The following is a 25,302-nucleotide window of genomic DNA, read 5'->3' on the forward strand; positions in this document are numbered from 1 at the left end:
TTCTAGCGTTTAATTTATGTGCAGTAAAATCAAAACCAGTATTTCCTGCTACCTGCTTTATAGGAAGAGACTCTCATAAGTACTTGGAATGGATTAGTCCTCAAGATACCACTGGAAAAAAGCAGACATCATATTCTTCCTGGTAGCAAAGCAGTTTCCTTCCTGTTCGGTCAAGGAAAGTCTTGTGAGTTTTGAAGAACGAAGGAGCAGGATGTTTGCAATTGAACTTGATTTATGTAACCTGGTAGTCTACCTTCATTCCATTTTTCATCAATCTGGACTGAGAAATCCATTAAACAGTATAAATTACATATTGTATTGTCTTTCTGTCCTGATTTATCTCCTAAGTATTCATGGCTGGGGTATCTCCCCTCATTTGATCCCTTTACTCTATATAATAAAAAAAAAAATCTAACAGCACAACAGTACTATAATTATTATTTGAGGCTTGAAATACAACCAAATATTGGCAAAATCTACATAGAATTGGGATACAAGAAATTACGCTAGCCACAGATATTCCCTCTATTCTCCTTTCTCAGGCTGCCCTGTCCTTTTTTTGGTACAGAAATACTTGAACTTGTCCAAGTTGTTAATATTTGGAATACATTTATTTTATATCTGTTTGTTCTCTTCTCTTCCCCCCAAACTCTTCATCAGAATTCTTTGTTGTTTTAAAAATAAGACATTAACACAGAGATCACAGTTGCAATTTTATGTCTGTGTCATTTTATTCAAACTTCTAAAATCCCTTAAATCTTTCTCTGAAGACTGTGAATTGTCCTTGCTGGAAATGTGTCTCCCACGCAACTCAGTTTTAAGGTATAAAACGTATTAAAAAAAACTTGTAACTTATAAATGTTGTAAGTTCAAACTTTACAAAAAACTTTATAAACAACTTCGTTGTTATTTATCCCTGATACACAGTACAGGTACATTAAGCTGTTGACTAAAATACAAATTTGGATTAAAAACCAAATTTAAGGAACAGAACTCATTCTTCACTGTCACACTGGCAGTCCTCAACTAATGACCGTTTTTTATGACCTGGTTCCAAAGTTCTAACAGCCGCTGACACTCCCACCCCAGCCTACCCCAGTCATGACTGCATTTCAGGCACTCAACAACAAACTCATACCTGTAGCTATTTACAGTGTTACACAGTGACACGATTGCGGTTTACTTTTCTGCCGAAAACCAGCATTTACTTCTCATTTTCAGCAAAAACATCTCATAGCAAACAATGCATTTGCTTAACAACCATTAATTGAATGCATTTTTTTTTGCTAAAAACTAGAAGTAAATAAATGCTGATTTTCATCAGAAATGTCCATCACAGTCATGATTCACTTAACGACCATGGCGTTTTAATGACCGCCACAAATTAAAGGTTATAAAATCAGATTGCTCAGGGATGATCTGCTTTATGACCATCATGACTGTAATAGGGAGGCTCATTAGTTTTAAACTTTCTACATGTTAAAATGCTTGGACTAACCCTCAACTGAAGACAATAATTACTATCTCATTTCTGGCACTACATTGTGATGTAAATCTAGTTTCCAAGTATCTTCCTTGGTCCAGACCTGTAGCATAGAAGGAAGACATTCAAGGAGTAAATACTTGGGCCGATAAGAAATATCTATTCAATCCCAAGTTGAAGTCAAATATTTTATTAAACTTAGAAATAAGAACTAAAAATATAAAACAAGAAAAGTCAAGACAAATGACAAAAGAGCGACATGACAGTTTCAATTTTACATAATCTGGTTAATAGTATTTCCAACCTTTATGAAGTCCAGGAAGGCAATCTTTTTTTAAAAAAGGGCTTTTCTGTTTAAACAGTATGAAATTGAGAGATAAAAAGTATGATATATAAAACAGCTAAATCTGGAAAACTGTGCATACCTGGGATCCAAACAAGGAGGCAAATGAATTTTCAGTTTGATGCCTTCGAAATCCTTACTTAAATGACTAAGCCAGGTATCTGGATGTGTTAAGGCTATAATGTCCATAATCCCCAATCAGTGTAGGCTAATAAACTGAGTTGCATTGTGAAGTATTGAAGTTCACCACACTGTCCACTGTACTGCAGGACAGAAATGACCCCCAAATGATACTGTATATATCACAAATGTTAATTCATATGTAACACATTTCTACTATCTGAATAGAAATTTAACCTACAATAAAATTTACTCATTAAATATTTCATTCGTCATGCTAAAATACTTAATTCTAAAATGAATTAAAAAAATAATCCGGACATGTTATACGAAAATTGTTTCTCTCTCTTATCTAAATAATTATGGAATTCAAGGGTTTAAAAACTTATCAACTAAAATGGAATCAAAAGGACGGGACTAGTATTAAATATCAGGTCACTACACAGCTCCCCCCCCCACTTCCTTTATTTTTCTTTCAACTCTCTAGAACTATCGGGCAAAATACAAATTTCAATAAAAAGTTATGATTAGGTTTTGACCACCAGGATCCCTGAACTTGATTGCTTTCTTACAGACATTACCAAACTAGGTATCATAACTACTAGCACTGATGATGTTACCTAGTTTGGTAATGAAAAGTCTGCAAGGAAGCAACCAAGCTCAACAAGCACCAAGGACCCCACAGTTCAATCCTGAACTACAATATTTTCTCCTATCGGTAGACTAGGGTCTATATTATTTGGAGCAAAGAAAAAGTAGAATTCACTTTCATTTAATTTAATTAATAAAACAGATAACACCATTACTCTCATTTTTAATTCTGTCACATTGAAAATTGCTAATTGATGGATCCCTGGAGTTTTTCTTAGGGCTTTAGAGGGGTATAAATTACACACTTCTGCTGTCAGAAGTGGCCTTGATCATATATAGTGATAAAAGACCATTATTACCCGGAATTACTCATCTCCTTTAAATTAGAAGATATTATTTGTGAAATCTCAATAAGAATAAACACCTACTTCAGTAGCTTTTAGTAATGTCCACCTGTATTTACAGCAAAGCACAGCCAAGAAAAATGAACACAAGAGACAGATTTGCTATATCCAAACCTGCACAGTGGAGCCAAAATATGAAGTATCCATTGCTATCATACATTCATTAGAGAGTTATAAAACACAACAGGAAAATTATTATTCTCCACTAATTTTCCTCATTCTCTAACATTATACCAAAACATGCCTTTACATTGACTTTGCAATTTATTCTATTTTTCACATGGTTTCCAAATACAATTTTACAGTCTGTTGTTTTGCTACAGATACAGCAGATCTAAAGACAGTCATGAAAATTGCATTCCAACTGTATGCAATGAAAACTGATACCGTAACTCTGAAAGTTGTGTCAGTGCTATACTTTTATACACTCAGAGCAAGCAACTGACTCAAACTTTCAAGATGCACAGAATTAACTTATAACAGTGATAAATTTATATTTGTTAACAGTATAAAAATCCAGGTGCCCTCTCCCCACAAAATTGCAATAAATCCAACTACAGTACTGTATACACATACACACTAATTAAAACCAAATGAAGTGACTAGTTAGCATTCACTCAAAAGCATAAAAAACTTATGGAAGTCCTTTTGTCCACTGTTTTGTCCTCAAATGAAATGTATTTTCTGCAGCTGAAATGTTCTGCTTTTCATTCAGTGAAAATCAAATGTTAATAAGCAATTACAACTAAGGCCAAAGACTAGCTTCTAGGAAATCGGTGCAAATTAAAATGGCAGTAAAATGCCATTTAAAAAGTATATGAGTTTCAAAGTTTCTTTTAAATCAGAATCAGTTCGATTTCCATCTTTACTAAAAAAAAGTTTCAAAGGAAACAAAAAATAATTTATTGTAGTAGGTGAAAATAAAAACACATTATGTTGGCTAACGGCTTCTTAGAACAAAAGAAATGCATTCACCATTCCTTCTACAACTCCATACAGTTTGTCAGATTGCAGTAAAAATCTTAAATTTTTGGAACAGACAGTGATTATTAAAATTAGGTAACATTTAAATAATATATAAAATGTGCTTTTTGTTATCCCTCCCCTCAGAAGTCTGTAACAAATATGTATGACCTGAAGACCCTGATTTAATGAGTTTGAACAGGGAAGAATGGGTAGCTGAAGTTGTAATATTTTTCCATTCACCCACTGAGCAACTCAGTAGCTATCACTGAAATGACTGTCAATAAGTTTTCATCTTCTTGGTAGGAAGCAATATTTACCCATTTTCTGAAAATCCATTCTCTAAAGGATTGATCCCCCTAGGTCAGGGCTATCCATCTTGTGGTACGCGGGCCAGCTGCGTCATGCATTGGCCATGCCCAGTTTAGCGAAGGGGAAAGTTGTGATACATCACGTGAAGACACCATGATGACAAGAGTTTGACACCCCTGCTGTAGAGCAACACTTTAAAAAAACTTTCAAACTGGCGTTCTAGTAAAGGGCATGAAACATAGCAGGCCAGATCAGAAACAACATCAGCCTCAGCCTCTGCTTTTTTTTTTTTTTTTTTTTTTTTTGAAATTTGAAGGTGCTGTTTCAGAACAATACCACTTTGCTTTGGAAAGCAAAAAAAATTACAAAAACAATTAAACACAAAGCGTCAGCATTCAGCAAGTTTATATATATATATATCTATATATGTATATATTTACACACTGAAATTTACATTTCTGCCACTGAGTGACTTTGCCACAGACAAATGCACAATTTATCCCTACAAAGCACAAAGCTTAATCAATTTTCTTTAGCGGTGATGGCCATTTCCTTACTAATAAGCAAAACAGCCAACACATAAAATGACCTACACAGGTACCCTGCTTCTCTATACAGGGATCCCACTTCCGTCTTGCTTCCCATTTCATGATACAAAGGAATAGACCTTTCTGCTGTTATGCAGAGATGGAAAAGCCCCCAGTCCTTCTCTGAGAATTCTTGTGAATCTTTTCTTGAAGCTACATCATATGCAGTATCCCTTGGCACTTCATGTAAGACCAGGAAATGACCAGTAACCGTTCTTCAAACTGTTTTCAGCAGCGTAAGGGAGAGTACAATGGGGTGGTTCTTTCCTGTCAGGCCAGCTGACTGCTGCCATAGAAAGGGCAGGCAATAACAAAACTCGGGCTCACTACTCTCAACTGTTGGTTGGTTCCAGTCTCAACAGGTTCACTAAAAAAAATCCCTTACAAACTTCTTCCAAGAATAACAACATCTTTTGGAAAACCTTCCATTTTGGCTATTTCAAAGCATCCCAGCTTGCTGTAAAATTCCAGGATTCTTTTATCATCCGGTCTCACCTCACAGAAAGCCCCACGGGAGCCTAGAAAAGAGGAAACAAGAGATTTACAAATGAATAAAATCAAAGGAAGACATTTGGTAAGAGAGTAGAAGCAGAGATAATCTAAACTGGTGACTGAACAGAGAACAGCATAGATCATTGTACATTGAGTCCAATAGTTTGATCCAAATTCCAATCACGCACAGCAGTATCATCAGCTTTTTAGTCTTCATGAAATTGCCTCGCATCCAGAAAATTACTTCAGGCACGCCTGGAGCTCTTATAAACCCGTTCTGGAACTTTTTTCAGGGTTTCATATAAAACATAAAGTTTAAACTTCCTGGGCATATAAAACTGAATTGTGTATCTCAGTTAAATCATGGACCTCAGAAGCTAAAGAAAAAAAAAGTTAAACATAAGCTATTCAAGACAAACAAAGGTGATATGGTACACTGATTCCAACTTGCAGAGTTCACAACCTTTTTTGATGCTTTTCTGTACCAGTTGAGCAAGGGGAGCTTCGTGCACAAGGCCAAGCTGCCATGTACTCACATGCTCACCCACCGCTTGTGTGGCCCAGTTCTGAACAGGCTGCGGCCTGGTATTAGGCCATGGCCCAGGGGTTGGGGGCCACTGGTATAAAGTTATAGCAGAATGTAGTTACTGCTCTTAAACCCCAGTCACCTGAAAAGCAACAACAAGCAGTTTACCATTTGCCTTGAGAGAGGAGAGGAGACAGGCCATCATGCTTTTAGCGACGCTCGGATCTGTCACTTTTTTATGAATATCCATCTTTATCAGTGATGGGAAGTTGGCAAGGAATGTTTCTGGCAGAACTTCTTGCTCCTCATGAAAGCTCAGCATGATTTTCTGTAATATACAAATACATATTTTTACTATTAACAGTATACATTAGAAACATTATGTACATCTGCTAAACAAGGGCTGTTAGCCCAAAATATTTTGTTAGCCCAAAATATCTTGTTAGCCCAAAATATTGACCCAACCACATAGAAAAGAGGCTAAACTTCCCAAATGCTACGAATGCTAAGATGTCCCTTTCTTCATTTGATCTATGTGTTAAATTAAATGCTCAAGACTAGAAAAACAGCAAGAACTTCCCAGTGAAAAATATTTACACTAGGTAGAATGTTTTTCCTATGAATAAATTACTTGTGAATGGATAGGAATTTTATTTTCTTTATAAAAATGGAAAATAACTATAGAAAACAAAGCAAGCAGCATAAGACATAAATGCTTGCAGACAGCATTGTTATGGAATATGGATGTCCTTAACATCAGTTGCTGCTAGTAAGATTTGCTTAATACTTTTTGTTAAAGTTTTAAGTTTACTTTTGCCTATGTATTCATATTCTTGTTATACATTCTAATTCCTAACTTCCTTTCTAGAGCATTTCAATATTGCTTCCTCTTTATTCTCTTTCAGTGTTTTTTTCTTATGATTTTGTTGGAAGGAAGGAAGGGAGGGAGATATATGTGCAGCAGATGGGTGTTGTTTAATAATGAAATGGCTAATCTAAAACATGCTCATATACAGATGTCTAAATATAAATGTCTTAATAATTTAAAAGGATATTATGTTAAATGGTCAGACAGAGGTTTTGTCAAGAGATTCCTAGATCTTTTTACAAATATTGCCATAAATCTTTAAAAACTATATTCAACACTCATAGGCATGCACACACAAAAGCATAAGCCAGGGGTGTCAAACTCAATTTCACTGAGGGCCATTGAGGGCCGCATCAGGGCTGTAGTTGACCTTGGGGGGGCAGGTGGGCAAGGCCAACTGGGTGGACGCTTGACGCCACTCCCCAAACTGCTGGCATGTTTCTTCTTTGCATTGGGTAGACTGGGCCGGCGCCACGCCAGCCTGATCTTTCCTCTTCACACTGGGTGGACCAGGATGGCCCCACAGGCAGGATCTGACCACATCACAGGCCTTGAGTTTGACGGGCCTTGAGTTTGACACCCCTGGCATAAGCTATAAAGTTTTCATAACCTTGATGGGCATCGTTTTCATGAGCGGCCATGGAATTATTATGCAAATGATGTATAGTAACTTTTTATCACATGCAATTTATAAACTCTAAGTCTAAAATTTAACACTGGACAGGAGGACCTGCATACATTGTTCCCACTAAAATAGAACTGAAACACGTATCATATTACTTGTTCATATCATACAATAAGCTGGCATGACTTACCTCAGCCTCTGATAGTTCCTTATCGCTGCTTGGCTTGCTATATTTCTCCTGCATGAAAGGAATCCAGGCAATTTTACATTTCTTAATGAAAGGGGTTACATCAACAGTACCCAGCGCATAACCACAGATGCCATCTTCATCTTCCAGAACAAAGCAGTAATCTGGACTCAGGGAAAGCAAGCCACCCACCAACCTGAGAGGAAAGGAGTAGTGAATGAGACCGAAAGCAACAAAAATTTCAAATCACAAAAACTACATTAAATAATAGACAACAGCCGCAAAACGTATCTACAGAAAAGCAAAACCACTTATATAATGCATGGGAACAAAACCTGGAAGATATGAATTAATAAATGAAATAAATAAAAACTGTGCATATTATACAATACATTCAAACTTAAAACATTTAGTTGGGCCAGTAGGGTGTGTTGTGCTTTCTAATGAAACTGCCTATTAAAACCTTTAAAGGATCTGGTAATATATTATGGGAGGTTTCAAAAAAAACTTAGAGGTAATGGCAAAAAGAGAAGATGGGGCCATATCAGTTCATGAAAAAAATCCACACCTAAGTGGATTTAAAGAGCCTTTGGAGATAGGTACTTTAGACAGTGAGAAAACAGATTTGAACTAGCCATTTCTTAAACTTGAAATTCTAGATCGAGCATAAAGAGGGAAAGGACAAGTAAAACAGTAAAGCTAGATTTACTAAAGAACAGCAGAACAATCTCTTTCCCCTAAATTATAATACTACAGTAACATGAAAGAAATTTCTGAAGATGAATTTTTATAAAATGTCTGCCTTTAGTACCAATATTTTGTTGATCTCAGCATTCTAATATTAAATTCCAGATGTGGAATAGTGATAGAGGATTTGAACAATTATAATCGCAAGATACACATACCATCCTAGTAAGACATTCCACTTGAAGAAAAGCATCCAGCAGAAAAATAACAAAGCAATAGGTATTAGTTGAGACAAATCTCAAATGGCTTCAGTTAGGGCCTAAAACTAACAATCCTATTTAAGCCAAATAGCCTAACAATGAAACAACTTTTTTTCATATGTTTATATTTTAGAAATCAACCTGCTTTAATATCAATCTTCATTTTTTTTAGTAAGACCTGTATATCTCTAAACACCCATACCAAGTCCTTCTCTCTCCCTCCCTTTGGTAATTTAATTTATTTTCTAACATGGCTCTTTCACATTTCCACTCATCAATTAATATTGTAAGTTAAACTAATGTAGTAGCAAGGATGACCCAGCAAGGTGAGAGTCAAGGAATCAGGGGCCTGCATGACATGGAAAATGTTGTTTCCAATGTGAAAAACACCGTATTTCAAAGTTTTGACTGAACTGCTTAGCCAATCTGAAACTCAGAATGGTATCATTTTTTTCTCTGAAAAAAATATATCTGGATGGCTCTTACAAAATGAATAAAGCAAGAACCATTCCCCACTCCCTACTGTATGCCACATGCACAGGTTCAACTACCTATCTTTCCAGCATCTTACTTTCCCCACCTATTTAGCAAGTGCCACTCCTGGATTCTAGGTTGGTATATCCAACCAATTTACACACTCCCTTCCTGATTCCCAACAATTTCCTTTATCATTATCCTTTAACCACAGCCGACAATCTTACCTATATCCTCCTCTTCCAACCCCAAAATGCTTCTGTATGGAACATGGATATTTGGAGCCTATGTCTGCACCAAAAAATTTCAATCCACAAATAGGTCACCTGAAACTGGTTGCTCCATGCACGGAACATTCTACACATCCCTATGACTGTGTATATATATATATAGTTCAGTCTTTATGTGTGTCTTGTCTGCCTAGAACCAAACGCCTGGCAGACAAGACACACATAAAGACTGAACTATGCACCCTGACTAAAGTACTGACAGCTAACGGCTTCCATAAAAGCAAAATCACCGGCTTGATCCACAAAAACACACTGAGACATAATGGAGACCTAGAAGATGAACAGACCTATGGAACAGCTGTCCTGCCCGACAAAATCAGTAAGATACTACACAGGCATCACATCAAGATTGCCTTCAAAACAGACAGAAAAATAGCAGCTATCCTTAGAAATCCCAAAAATAAAATTGACCTGGAAAACCAAGGCATATATGAAGTCCCCTGTGCATCTTGCCCGGCCACATACATTGGACAGACCAATAAAAGAATAAGTACCCGCCTGGATGAACACAAAAATGCAGTAAAAAAGCTGGAACACACTTCCTCACTAGTCCAACACATGAAAGCCACAGGTCATAGCATCAACTTCAATGGCACCAAAACCCTAGCCACTATAGAAAACCCCAGCCACAGAATTATCAGAGAAGCCATAGAGATTTAAAAAAGACCTGAAAGCAGGAATAGAAGAGATGATTCCACCAGACTGTCAATCATTTGGAAGCCTGCACTCACAAACAAAAAAATTTCCACACCACTAGCCAGGCAAACACCTGGGCACAAACAGATCCCCCGATACCTCCAGCTCAAACACACCCCAACCAGGCACCCAGATGAAACCTAGCTTCCTAACAAATGATAGCCATCCATTTACTCAGAGCCAAGCTGCACTAAAAGCCTCCAATACAGGAACACAATGTTGCCAGCCAATCAAGACACACACACACACACACACACACACACACAAAGCCACAAAACAGACAGAAGATATTAGAAACACCAATCAAGCAGAACACAGCAAACTCTAAGACCAATAAACACAGAGCAAGATTCCCAACCAATCAGGATGAAGAAAAAACCATTCTGGCACAGCAGTAGGCTAGCCCCAAATTTAAAACTGAAACAACTGTAAAAGTCTGACTCACAGACCAACACAATACAGAAGCCTGATGATGGCAGATGAGATTCTGCCGAAACGTTGCTACAACTTTAAAAGCACAACTATAATGACGTGGGAAAATACCCGAACAAAGCCGAATAACATACATACATACATACATACACACACACACCTCAACTTAGCAATGTCAAGTAAATAGTCCTCTCTAAGTAAATTACAGTATTAGGCTTTGCAAGTCATCCAAGGTTTGTTAACTTCAGGAGAAATGTTTACATTGTATTCATAGTCCATGTAGTATAAATTCGTTTTCTTCTAACTCCATAACTATTTCTCAATAGTCAGAAACATGATTTAAAGCAAAAAAAAAAGAAAGGTATTTTTTGCTGAGATTTTTCATTGCTTTCAGAAACTGGAGTCTTAAACATTTGTAATGTATGATCAATAATTAGTTAACCCCATGTCACTATAATTGCGAAAACTACAAAAATTAGAATGTGTAGCCAATACAATCAAATTTCTGTCAAATGCATACTTGTCTCCAATTAGATCGGGTTGACTGTGAAAAGGCTGATCAGTTTCATCATCGTACATTTCTCTACAAATCTTGTACACTGATGCCTAAAGACACAATACATAAAAAATATGTTAAACTTTGTAACATGTATTCTTCTTTGTGAGTTATACTATTCCAATATGAAACAGACATGCTCATTTATTAGAACCAAGGTTCCATAACAGTTCATATTTCACAGATATTGCAACTACTGACAATAGAATGTTACAGAAATTAAGTTGGATTTATATGAAAAAAAATTACTCTTCAAAACCCCATTCAACAATGAAACACACTGGACAGAATTAGAAGGATATTAATTACATTAATCTCCCATCTTCTTTGATTTGAAATTACAAAACACAAAATTAGTTCAGACTTAGCTTTCAAAGTATCAGGGGTATGTGAAGCTCTGATTCAGGCATCTTATCAAGAATACTTACAATTTTTAAAAGAAACAATAGCATCCAGCTAACTATATTCTATTTGAGAAAAGGTTGGTAGAAATAATGTCAGGGCTGCATGTTATTTACAATGAACCTGAGTAAATTGTTTAAACTTACTTCAATAATAACCTTTCCTATAAAAGCCATACATTTCTCAGACATTCAAAAGACTCTTGAAAAAGGAAACAATTTCCTAGATCAAGATGTTCTCTCAAAAATCAAATTTGCATAAGACCACAAAAGAATTTAGGTTACCTCATCTTTTGGAAAATAGGGCCTGATGGTGTAGATTTTGGAAGTAGGAGTCAGAGGAGGGGGCTGAAAGAAGAGGTCATTTGCTCCTTCAATAGGCAGCAAACGCTGTGAAAATAAAAATTTAATGTAAGTGAAAAGCAAGAGACAATACATTCTTGGGTGCGCACTGCAGACTCCCAAGATAACTTTTGGTATTGCAGGCACCCCAGAGGAAGATAGGATTTTGCAGGCTTTACAAACGTAAGGACCATTTTATCTGAATAGAAGTCTAAGATACACAACTGTTACAAGCACTTAACATTAAACTCATTTTTTGCTTTAGCATTATCTTGCCAAATCTCATCTATGTTCTCAGCATAAGATAGCCATGTGTCAGGAGGAAAGGTTTGGTCTGAAGAGGGTTAACTGGCCAGAGACACTAACCCAAAACAACGTGCTGACTCAATTGGCTGTGCGCAGAGAGCACCTGTGAGGGGTAAGAAAGTAAGCCCCTGAAAAATCCATGAGCAAATTCAAACACAGAAAAAAACAACTTTTAAAAACTGATTTTCCAATTGATTTGTCAAGTATGCAACCAATGTTTGCTTTGAAAGAGTTCTTAACTACAATTGCATCACAATCTCTTCGCTCATGGAGTTCTCACTGGAAGACAAGCAGGCGCGCATTGTGCAATTGCGGGCGCAGATAAAAACGCTGTGCGACCTGCAAAGAAACAATGTGAAATGTACAACTAAAGCCGCAGCGCTTCGCATGCGCGTGGGAATGGCAGCATCTCCTGGGATATTACTGTAGAAATGGGAGGAAAATTATTTTAAAACAAGCTATCAGGCTATTTGGGTTTTGAACCAGGAAGCCTTCGGCAGACCAAGCCTTCCAGCCCTCCGATGTGCAAAAAAAAAAAGATTTCTCAAACAAAGACAATGTCATTCAGTTGTGAATTCATATTGATACCTGGAACTCTCCTGCTAGACCACCTCTAAAGGCCCAGGGTTCTTGGTCTCCACTTAAGAACTGTGCTGAAGATTGACTACGACACCCTGTGGAGATCAGATCCAAGCGGAGAACGTTACGAGAAGGGGGATTGTCCTGAGATACTAAAATGTCCAACAAGCTAACACATACTTTGTGGGAAAAGCTCTCTAACTGAGCTATTATCCAAGAGCTTGCTGGGCTGTAATAATGTTGCACAGTACACAGCTTCCTAACCATAAGGTGCTTGTTTTCTTTATTAATAAAATCAAAAGAATGTTACAATGATAGCCTTAGAGCACAGACAGTCTACTACTGCTAAAAGCTGCTAAGATGCTCCATTTGATACAGGTACATGAAATATACAACATATAAGGAAATAAATGTCTAATTTCACCCAGTATGGGATGTACAGTTACTAGTCATTACCACAGCCCTTAAAAAAAAACTTGGACCTGTCTGAAGTCACATTTTCATACGGTTGGAATCTTGCCAGAAAACTAGGTCTGGTGTGGGATACTGTAGCCCAAACAGCTATGCAGAACAAAAGCCTCTTTTTCAGAGATTAGAGACCAATATTACCTACTTCTCAAACACACAGCACAGCAAATATTTCATTACCAAGAAAGGCAACAATGGCTTAAATTACAGTTTTTATATTAGAAATGCTCTAATTTATATTAGAAATGCTGTAATTTCTGACAGCCAGCCTTACCATGTGCTTTAAAATTTTTGCCACAATCAATGATGAAGCTACAAATTTTAAACCATGACTCAATTTTGAAGAAAATTCTGTTTAAGATATTGGAAAACCAACTAGTATAATTAAGCTTTTAAGGAGGAGATAAATAAATGATGTGAAGAGTATATCACCCCTCTAGTTTTCTGATAAGATAAGCTGCGCAAGTTTCTTTCTTCTTGTGGACAGCGATCTACTTCCTGTTCAAGTAACAATCTCAGATCAGTAGTCACACACATCATGCTAGCCAGGCAGTCTCAAAGCGAATCAAGCTAAATATTGTTCCTTAGTTTCAAATTATAAAAGCAAGCCTTTAACACAGCAAGCTTGACGTGACCCAAAGAGCCCAGTTTGAGCTTCAACTACTTCTATTTGCTAGTCTCTCATAGACAGAGACTTTATACAGAACCCCTTCACAGTAACTTGAAATACTTCTCCTTTGAGATTACACTGTAACTAGCACTTCAACTATTGTACATTTTATAGAGCTGCATGAATGAAGAGCTGTATGAATGAAAATCAAGAGTTAATGCCTAAGTCGCTGCGCAAATGTGACTTCAGCCCATGCCTACAACTCTAATCTGAACTGCCTCACAATCAGAACTTTCCCATCTTAAATTTATTAATCACGACACGCTGAAAGCATCTGGCGTGGTCCATCCAATAGCAGTAGACACTTGTGTTGAAGATTCTCCCATCTGCACACATTGGGGAAGAAGACAGTAGAAGGCATTAGTAATCCATAGTAGAATTATCTACGCTAGTTATATAAACTGAATGCTAGCTGGATTGCAAGAAAAAGTAAGAAAATCAGCCTTCAGTGGACCACTAAGCATTTGAACGTTCACTGATACAGCTTTAAGTTTCTGTTCGTTGTAGTTTAATATTTTATGTGTTGTTATAACTAAAAATCAGTTTTAATTAGATAAATAATATCAACTAAAAATCATTAACCACTGGTGTCAGTCAGAATTCACCATTTAATTAACTTGCAGGGATAAAGTGTTGAGGGATGTGGTGGCTCAGTGGCTAAGATGCTGAGCTTGTCGATCAGAAAGGTTGGCAGTTCAGCAGTTCGAATCCCTAGTACTGCATTACAGAGTGAGCTCCCATTACTTGTCCCAGCTTCTGCCAACCTAGCAGTTTGAAAGCACATAAAAATGCCAAGTAGAAAAATAGGAACCACTTTGGTGGGAAGGTAACAGCGTTCTGTGCGCCTTCGGCGTTTAGTCATGCTGGCCACATGACCACGGAGACGTCTTCGGACTGCACTGACTCTTTGGCTTTGTAACGGAGATGAGCACCGCCCCCTAGAGCCAGAAATGACGAGCACTTATGTGCAAGGGGAACCTTTATCCTTTTAGGGGTAAAGTGTAGAGTAGAACATGGAATATACAAAATTGGTAATTAATTACTGCCAAGTAGAGCAACTTATAGGCTAAAATATAAAATAATGTATATTCTATTTATTTTAAATTTTGTTTGTTAGGCCTTTAGATTCAAAAAAATTTTTTTTTAAAGAATCAATTAGTAGCTTGAGAAACTATTTTATTGGGTTAGTCCAGATTAGCTCCACAGAAAAATAGAATAGCAGTTCATTTAAGAAAATTACTGCTATGCAACATTAGTCTTGATTTTAATGGCCACATAGGCTCCCAGCATCTTTCATTTAGAAGGTAATGTGTATTTTGGAATCCTATGCTCAATCCATTGATTTCTACTTCAATTTCTGCCCTATGGAAACAATGCCATTAGTTCTATGTTGCATAGGGATTCCATTAGTGTGTGCCTGTATTTGTACTTATGAAATTACACACTACGCTATGGGCAAAACAGATTTGTCAGTTTAGATTGTTTAATTCTGTATTTTTAAAAATTTAGAAGCTGAAAGTTTATCTGTTGAGGCTGCAGTTTCACCATCCCTGGAGATTTTTAAGAAGAGGCTGGATAGCCATATGTTTTACGCATGGTTTACCCAATTTTCCTACTCATAGCAGGGTTGAATTAGTTGATTTAGAACAGTGGTGTCAAAATTACATCATCACATGACATATTGGGACTTTTTCCCGTTCACTAAACCGGGCGTGGCCTTGGCCAGCACGTGACACATCCAGCCCATGGGCCAGGAGTTTGACAGTCTTGATCTACAAGATTCCCCTCAGTATACAACGCTGTCATATGGAAAGTTTATACTTCTAGTCCTTTATATTGGCCACTGTTATCTTTATAGAACAAATTTAGTTTTTATCTTGTTAAACTAGCCTAATATTGTGATGTGGCTAGTCACTGACTTCAGTAAAGTGGCTGTAGTGGCATTTTAGCTTGAACAGAAATCATATATTTTAACCTACATATCCATGTAGTGCTATTTTTGCTTAGCAAATTAGCAGACAATTTTAATGAGTTGTCAGGTAATAACTTTATTTATCCAACTGTGTAACTATTCCTAACTGGTATATCTCTCTTTTTTTTGTCTTTATAATAGGAAAAATATCTGAAAGGCAATAAGGATTGCCTGATACTATTTTCTTTTTTTTCCCTGGAAGCTACCAATAATCTCTAAGCCTAATCCAAAGAGAAAGTGGAAGCAGAAGAAGTTAAAATCCTCACAAAAATGTGTTTACAGCATGTGCTATTATATAATGCTGTAACCTTGGAAGATTCCTTTGTCTAGGAAAAATCATTCCCATTACAGAAAATCTATACACTAAAAATTCAAAGTGTTGGCTATCTTAATTTTCAACTCAAGATTCTATTTTATATAACTACTGTAATATAATTTTATGACTATAATCTTAATGATTTATGTGATCCAAGAACTGTAGGCTGATCCAATATGGAGCAGTGAGCTTATGTAGACATTTGTGACTACTACAGAAATGGTGACAAGAAACCATCAGTTTTGCTGCCTGCTGTGTACATCAAACAAGTCCACAGCATATTTCCTTACAGCTGGATTGAAACCTGAAAGTGAAACAAGATCACTAGTGGAACCCAGGCCATGCTGGTGCTATTCCCCAAAATATTTAATTTTTAAAAAAGCTGCAGACACACACAAAAAAGCTCTTGGTTTGGCTTCAGAAACCATCAGTCTATCATAAAAGCAGACTCCAGAGCTCTGTAATTTCTTATCCTTGCCCAAAATTAGGCTTCTTGCAAGTGTCAAAGCAAATCACTTTTGCACCAGAATAGCCTTATGCTAAAGCTCGCATGCGCAGAGAAAGGCTAGAAAGCTCGGCTCCCTCTTGGCCAAGCCCAGTGAAAGGTCACATCTGCAACTGTTCTGTTGAAGACAGCAATAACATTATTGAAACAGAGCAAGCAGCAGATAGCTGAGGTATGGTCACATTTCATAGTGTCATTTCCAATTTTGCTATGAACTTGAAAATACCAAATAATGTAGTCCAGTGTGCATTCAGTCTGAGTCAACACTCATATTTCAGAGATAAAACTTTCAGATTAATTAGCCCAAGAAAAAAATATATAAACTAAGAGCTATTCGGGTAATTGTGCTTTTATTACCAGTTTAATATGAAACCCTAAATAATGCACAAAAACAAAAGTAGTTTAAGTACAACGGGATCCCAATATGAAAACATTAGACATTCTCTTTTTCCCGTGGGCTAATTGAAGACAAACATATATGCTAGCTGACACTATAATTGGTTCCTAAAGAACATACCTAGCCACTGCACAAAAGATTTCACCATTGACATGATGCTCTTGATGTCCCAGACGTATGAGTACATATCATAAAGGATTGTCCGGTTGGCGCAGTTGGAAAGACGAGTGAACATTCCCATCACCAAGCTACACATCTCTTCAAATTTTGCTGCTCGAGCCTGCCATTCTTCAATCTAATAAAATTCATTCAAGTTATTTATGTTCCATTTTTATCAAGCAGCTATACAGATCATCTTCAATTTACAACCATTCATTTAGTGACCGTTCGAAGTTACAATGGCACTGAAAAAAGGGACTCGTACGTGGTTTTCACACTGACAATTGTTGCATCATCTCCATTGTCATGCGTTCAAAATCCAAACGCTTGGCAACTTACATTTATTTATGAGAGCTGCGCTGTCTGGGGGTCATGTGATCACTATTTGTAATCTTCCCAGCTGGCTTCAACAAAGTCAAGAGAGGAAGCCAGATTTGCTTAACAATTACATGATTCACTTAACAACTTACAGTGATACACTTAACGTGGTAAAATGCAACTCACTTAACAACTGCCTTGCGTAGCAATGAAAATTTTGGCTTCAATTTTGGTCGTACGTTGAGGACTACCTGTACTTAATTCTACCCACTTTGCTTCCTTGCCACCGAGAAAGATTCACCTATCTGTTCACCTATCTCTTCCATACCCATCATCAGATAGTGTTAACCAAGGAGTTAGCAATTCATGCAAAGTGTGACAAATTCTATAGTACAAGCTTTCCTAACTGAACATATTTGTTTGGAACTGGATATTAATAGCAGGGAATTCTGGGAGTTGTAGACTCAACGTAACTAGAGCACAACAGATTGAGAATTACAGGACAAGGAAATGAACATCCATCTGTCTGCGTGCACATTTTCCTCAATTTCTCCTTACATTAAATTTATCTCAGAAGCTTTGCTTAATTTCCTTTGTTATTGTGTCATCCACAATACTAAAAGATGAAAAAAGAGTCACTCACTTTTTCAGAATCTTTTCCTTTACAATTCACACTGACAACGCTGCTATTTGCCCTGAGCCATTGGAATTCCCGTAACATTTGAGCCCCTTTAGGTCCATGTTCATAGGGTAAATAAAATAAATCTGCAAGTAGCTGTAGATCTTCTAGAGCCACTGGCTCAATAGTATATAATGGCTTCTCATGGGAGCCAGGCACAAACTGTTCCTTGTTAACCTGCTCATCTGTTTGCATTGGTGCGATATCACTAGCACAGTCCTCCTGCATTGACATCTCTGGAGATTTTGATTCCGCTATGCTCTCTTTATCGGTATCCATTGGTTTCAACTCTTCTGACATTTTTGCTTCAGAGATGTCAGTCAATATTTGGTTGATATTCTTGTCAGCATCCTCTTGCTTTTCCACCACCATATCCATTGGTTCCTCATCTAACTGTTTCTTCTCTTCCTCCTCTTTCACCAGAGTCTGTGACTCACTGTTTAGGGCAGCTCCTTGACTCATTATGGGCTCCTGATATACAGTAGTAACCACCGTGGTAGAATTTAAAGCAGATGGTGCAATTAGAGGTACATCAACCACACTTGTTTTAGCTCCACTGTGGGCCACTTGCCTACCTGTGAAAACAGAGCAGACAGGCAATCTTTATCCTTACCTATCCAACTATTTCACATAAATATTTTCATATATTTCACTTGTACAAATACAAGAATATGGAGTGTTCATTTTGCTATTGAGATTCTTGAAAAGTCCCAGTTATTTGATTTCCATATCATGAAAATTTTCTTAGTTCTTTATATATAAAGAATGCAATACAATCTTTCTGGAATATTGTGACTTAAAATCTGAGCCATTTTGATATCAAGCTATGTAACTTTCTCAGAAATATAAAAATAGTGAAGAAATAAAGTACTTCTATTTTCAACCTCTTCCTGGCCCTAAAGAAAACATTTCCCTTCTACTGCAAATAAAGGAAGAGAATGTATTTAGGCTTCCCCATACGTTATGTGTGGCAAGAGGTTGTAGGATAAAGGGCTGCAGTACCTTCCCTCACTCTCTCTTTGGGGGCTTTCAATGATTGCATACTCTGAATTTAGAAAGAATTAGCCTGGCAAATGAGCATGACAGGGATAGGAAAATCTGATGTTCTATCCATTCTTGTTATGACAGGTCTTTCAGACCTGAGAAGTCAGAAAAGCAAGTAACAATGGCACATCTATATAGAATTGTAGGTTATGAAATAGTTCAACTTCAAGCAGTTCAAATAAAATTTAAAATATTTTGCATGGTTTTATGCAAAAGGAACTCAAAACTTCCCCCGTTTCTCCTTGGATTGCAAAGTCAAGTGTTTATTTTAATTCTGCAGAAACCTTACCAAGGAGGTATTTTTAAACAAAATGTAAACATTTTTAGAATTTCCAGATCAGCAGGGTTAGAAACAAGTGAGCAGTTTTTACAGCTAGCACCCACATAAAGAGCTGCAGAACTGGGTCCAGCAAAGAAACTGGAATCATTTTAATACTGTCCTTCAGTAATATGGTAACTACATATTACTACATTTCTCTGGTTGTTTTCTTGAAGATTCTTCTTCATCCATATTCTTACACTGTGCTTACTCTTTGCTCTTAGCCCTATACAGATGAACTAAAAAACACAACACACTGCTTATTTTTAGATTTGGCTACCTAACCAAAAAAGAAAGCACAACAAACTAGAGAACCTATGGTTTGTGGACTGGCACCAGCCTGTGGCATGCCAGAAATCAGGCTGCACAAACAAGCAAAGTCCCACCTGCAGGATGCAGGCAGCACACAAAATCATCCCCCCCCCGCCCCCGGTCTGTGGAAAAACCTCTCTCCATGGAACTGATCCTTAGTGCCCAAAAAGTTGGGGGCTGCTGCACTAAAGGATCATTATACTACAACCCGTAAAATCATTATCACGACTTTGAAATTTCAAACTAGGGTTGGGAGCACCAGAGTTCAAGTCCACCCTTAGCCCTGGAAACTCATTAGTTCGCCCAGTTCATCCTATTTTATTGTGGGGATTAAATAAAGTTTGAGCAAGAATCCTACATATGCCACCCTGAGTTTTTGGAGGAAAAGGCAGTTTACAAATCTGTCAAAAAAATGTACCAGACAGAAAGAAATCTTTTTCTTAGGAATAAAATTTGCTTAATTGAATCTCTTTTGCCTCCACATTCCCAACTAAGTCTAGGACATGGCAGCACTGACATAAGCTTTTAAATCGAGTCTTTATGCCTCAGTGGCTTGAAAAAGTTAAGTTTTGGATATTATTAAGAACAGAGTACGCACAATACAGCACATCTTATCCTCTGTTGAGTTCAAAGTGTTTTGTAAATGCTAACAAATTACAGTAACACACATGAAAGTCGCTGTTCATTTGAAGAACATTCTTCATTCCATTTAAGTTTAAAGCTGAAACAAAGCTATAAATCTTTCTTACTGCTATATTGATGGGGGACTGCGAATTCCTGCAGCCATTCTGTTAATGATAACTTCAAAGCCATCTGTGGGCTATAAAGAACATCTGTTTCAATATCTTCATCACTTCCTTCATTTTCTAGTTTAATCTGGATTGATACTGTACTGTCTTCAGTGTCAGCTGAAGAAAAAAACATAGGAAACAGCATATTAAATGGTGAAAGCTACAATCAAAATTGCTGTGTTTGCATTTAAATAGAACTCCTTTGATCATTAATCCCACCTGCCATTTTAAGAAGATTAATATAATTCTGCATTAAAGTAACATAATTTGCAATTGTTCTACAGTTTGACTTTTAAAGTTATTAAAACTGGCTATGCAAGGCAGTCCGTCAGCAGCCAGATAAAATTTGTTCCTAATTAATAATTCCAGAATAGATAGAATTTGGGTGTTTTACATAAAAAAATCAACTACCGATCTCTTTAGTAAGAAATCCCAACTGGACATTAAAAGTCTAAGTTTTTTTAATCTGCATCTCTGTCAAATGATTGATCTGATAAAGAAACAGGTATCGAAACTGTAATCATGTTCACTAATAACACTGACTCTATTATTTTCTTTTATGTGTTTATTTTCCCCTTTCATTATTCTTTTTTGTCAACATGCTTGAAATTTCGCTTCACTAATATCAGCTCTGGGGAGCCACCATATTCCAGATGTCAGCTACAATTTTAAGCCAGTAAGCCGAAGTCATGTTACATGTTTAATTCAGCATTATCTGGGTGGTTTCTGATCATTGCATTTCACTCTTTACCATAGCCGTCAACATTTCAAAGTTAACAACCTTTTAAAATGTTAACTGCAAAATTTTCCTTGCCAACAAACAATATGTTTTCATGTTAGATAATGCATCTTATTTCCTAAAGAAAGCCATTTGATTTGAATGTAAATCTTCCTATAAGTCTTGTATGCCATTCAGAGTTGCTTTTGGTGAGATGGGCAGCTATATAAATTAGATACATAAACATTATTACATAAGACAGTATGCATTATCCATTCAATCAACTCACTCATCACAACATCTTTCCTCACTCCATTCATGTTGGATTTGTACCAAGTTGCAAGCGTGTGAATTGCAACAAAATTAGCTTCAAATTCACAGTTCGGATTAGTCAGGACCCCTTTTAAGCGTGGAATGAGTTCTGTTGATCGGCCTTTATACGGCCCAAGGAACAGTCTTTTCTGATCATAGTCATTAGCATGAATGTTGTCCCAGATAACAGGAGCTCTGCGAATTATTTTTGAAACCTCTTCAATAGACTCCACTGAAATGTCTTTAGATACTACTTTGGGACCTAAAATGGAAATAGGTGGATTAAAAAAATGCGGACATAATTTATTCAAAAATAATAACATTTAAAAATTGCACTAAAACTTTCATTTAAAAAGGCTACATTAAGCTGCTGATCCTTGCTCAAATTAGAGCAGAATACTGATTCTCACCTGTCCATAATACATCAATTGCTGGTAGCAGTTTTTCTCCTACAGTTCGCAAGTAAGGAGACTGAGCAACATTTGGATAACAAAAAGTGCCACAATATTCTGGAAGAAAGGGAAAAAAAACATTTTTAAGTTGAAAGCCCAAAACAGGCAGAGTACTTTCAGGTACTGATAGATATCCTGCCAAGAGAATTACTGTAGGTATTGGAAACCAGATATATGAACTCTGTATTTATATCTTAATATTTCCTAAAATATTTATAATATAATCAAATTGCAAGATGAGCGGCATATAAATTTAATAAATAAACAAATAAAAATAATATACAGACAAAAAAAATAAGTATCACTATTGTATTTTGAATGGATTGAAAACCCATTGCAGGAACAGACTAGACTTTGTGGCTATTATTTTACAGTTTTAAGAGAATCCAGAAGTTTATTCTCAGAATTTTTCAAATCAAAAAAATTAGCTTTCAGAGTTAAAAATAAGGATATGCAAAATATTCTATGCACAAGTTTTGAATGGTTCTTGCACACGAGAAAGATGTTCACTTACTCCACATTTTTTAATCTTTCCAGAGTAGATATAAATTTAGGTAATTTATAATTATCTAAATTACAATTTGATAGTTCTGTCAATTCTGTTCCAGAAAACACAAAAACAATAAATATTTCAAGAAAAAAATATTTTATGCTTTCAAACTTGCAATAGTTTTTTCTGAATTCTAAGAAAAATATGAAGATGCGAAAAACTATTCCCGGAACAAGCGATATCAAGCATATATCCAATTTTATAATTAGTAGCTGCATTAATTTTACAACAGTAATACAATGTCATATAGTATAGTCAAAGATGTTTTATCATCAGTTGTGCTCTCTGTAACTTTATAGGCTGAAAGGGAATTTCAAAATTAAAAATACTCGTCTAGTCACTTTATCTTTTCTACATTTGTTTATAAATTTGCTAAAATCCAATGAATTATGGAGTGAAAAAAAATCATTCATTCATTAGACAATGTATATGTCCACCCATCCTGTGAAATATAACCCAACATAACTCCGGGTGGCTGACAAGAATAAAAATACAAACAGTACAAAACCAAAAATCTGGCATCTAACCAATGATCTCCAATCCAACAAAAAACACAATCCTCAGGTCCCAATCTCACCTTATGCAATGCCTGTGGGAAAAGCTTTTTTTCTCTCCCCCCTCCCCCCCTTTAACAGATTTTCAGAATGCTAAAAGGGGGGGGGGGGGAATTGCTGGATCCCAGGGGGAAGACGTTCCATAGGTCAAGGGCTCTTTTGGAAAAGGCTTGCTTCATAGGTCCCAACAGATTTAAGGAAAGGGACCTTGAATACATCCATCCTATCTAACCTAATGGGAAGGCCAGTATACTCATGAAGAGGCAGTCCTAGAAATAATGTGGCCATGTGCAATGTAGAGCTTTAAATGTAATAATCACTACTATAAACTGTATCTGAAAAGTAAGTGGGAAGCAGCAGAGGCTTATGCAAAAATGTGATATGGGCAAACTGAAGGACACTCAACACTGGGCACACCATTGGATCGATTTTAACTTCTGGGTGGTCTTCAAGAGCAGCTTAGTAGTCCCACTGGGAAGTGACCAAGGCCTCCCAGTCCAGAAATAGGCCTATCTGTCACAAAAGGTACAATGTTCAAGGTCTTCCCCCACTGCCATCTGGGGGGGGGGGGGGAGAGACACCCCCAAATGACAGTCTTGCTAGGGTTGAATTGGAACTGGCTAATTCCTATCCAAACTTTCCACCACTGAATCGGAAATGAAACATCTCTTGCCCAGCTAAAAATCAGCATACTGATGGGAGCACACCCTGTGCTGGCAAATGACCTCAACCAGTGGTTTCATGTAGATAATAAGAGAACCAAAAGATCCAAACCCTGAAGCACTGTCAGGCGCAACAAACCAGGAGCCAGTTCAGAGATCAAAAGCACTGAGTTTATTCCATGCTACCTATACACAAGAATCATATCTACTGTCAAGGCATATTGGCACCAGATAGGTGCCAATGGATGTCAGGGGTGAAGGTGGGCTTAGATCTCTTTTATGGGGTGTAGAATCATTTATTATCCCCTTTGTGATATATATTGAATAGGCTACTGGAATTAATGACGTTCAGGCTTCAACCAACATACCACTGCCTCTATGCCTCATATCATATCAGTCTACAGCTATGTGGAACTTCTAAAGGATGGCTAAAGGTGACTCCATGGCCTACTGGACGGATCCTTTCTATCATGCCACAATTGACGAAGCTCTCTTGCGGTTCTACTGTTGAAATAGACACACCATATGTGATTTCATATAGGATCTCTGGCAGAAAAGTACAGCAAAAAGAGAAGGAAGAGGAGCCATCCAGGCTAAAAGGGGAGAAAGTAAAGAGAGAAAAACAAACAATTTTACCATCTACTTTAGAGACTAATGAAGCTGCTGCTCCATTGGATCTTCTGCTTCTTGTTACTTCCTATTGACTGAAATGAAATTGAGACGAAAGAAGGCCTCTCCTTGTTATCGGAATGCAAAGCTGGGTCAAGACAGGCTACTTTCCAAGATGTAGGAGTCTTTAACATGCCTGTTTTCTGCTCCATCCTTAGTGGATAACTAGCCTTTCATACAAATTATACCATAATAAAAGTCCTTCCATAGGAACTTTGATAGCATTAGAGATTATCTGCTCTTTGTAAACTTTGTTGTCGATGTCTTCCGAAAGTTCAGTTGATGAATATAGTTACTGGAGTGAACAGAGAAAAGATCTTTGCCCCCTATTTGGGATTCAACGTTAGGGGAGATGTCATTCTCATTACACATTGTATGTTTCTAACATTAATCAAAGACGTAGAAACAAAAAGCTGTGATTTTATAAAGTAACCATCTATCAACAACATAAATGTCTCCCAAAACAGATTAAAAAGTTTAAATACAACAGAGTAATTGGCTATTCTATTATTTATTTATTTTATTGTATTACCATATTTCTACAAACTGCAATTACAAGACTCTCAGAGATGCACAATAACAAGCAACCAAGCATTGTTTGCAGATTACATTGCTCTAGAAATGAGATATTAATAATCCATCTATAAGACCCATGAAGGAACCAGGAAAGGAATCCAAGTAACAAGTGGTTGAGTATGTATGAGAGCACCGTCTTCACTTTCTTTGAGTCCATTGGCTAACATGACTTCCAAGTAACATGTCAAGGTGCTGTCCTCATCACTACAGAATCTGTCCGTGAAGAATCAAGAGACTGCCCACCTGAATGACTATCAGCAAGGAATCCTGCAAACTGGTCACAGAGTTCAGGTGGAGCTCTGCTTGCTGCACCCTCCTAAAAGGGAGTTGTCTTT

At 36.9% G+C, this 25,302-nt stretch overlaps 1 protein-coding gene across 1 annotated transcript in view; it reads right to left on the minus strand.

Moving 5' to 3' along the window:
- Positions 1-1,657: 1,657 nt before the first annotated feature.
- OGA (O-GlcNAcase) overlaps positions 1,658-25,302 on the minus strand; it is a 33,573-nt gene continuing 9,928 nt past the window's right edge. Inside the window, exons 6-16 of the mRNA XM_026701167.2 lie at positions 21,915-22,013; positions 21,482-21,766; positions 20,433-20,591; positions 17,973-18,583; positions 16,973-17,147; positions 12,534-12,619; positions 11,583-11,687; positions 10,861-10,946; positions 7,505-7,697; positions 5,990-6,149; positions 1,658-5,321 (exon numbers count right to left, since the gene is read on the minus strand). Of these exons, the coding sequence (XP_026556952.1) occupies positions 5,185-5,321; positions 5,990-6,149; positions 7,505-7,697; positions 10,861-10,946; positions 11,583-11,687; positions 12,534-12,619; positions 16,973-17,147; positions 17,973-18,583; positions 20,433-20,591; positions 21,482-21,766; positions 21,915-22,013 (2,096 nt within the window). The 3' untranslated portion in view covers positions 1,658-5,184. The remainder of the gene's footprint in view (positions 5,322-5,989; positions 6,150-7,504; positions 7,698-10,860; positions 10,947-11,582; positions 11,688-12,533; positions 12,620-16,972; positions 17,148-17,972; positions 18,584-20,432; positions 20,592-21,481; positions 21,767-21,914; positions 22,014-25,302) is intronic.

Source organism: Pseudonaja textilis, chromosome 4, assembly GCF_049901715.1.
Source record: "Pseudonaja textilis isolate UNSWEBS1 chromosome 4, rPseTex1.2, whole genome shotgun sequence".
NCBI classification, from domain to species: Eukaryota; Metazoa; Chordata; class Lepidosauria; order Squamata; family Elapidae; genus Pseudonaja; species Pseudonaja textilis.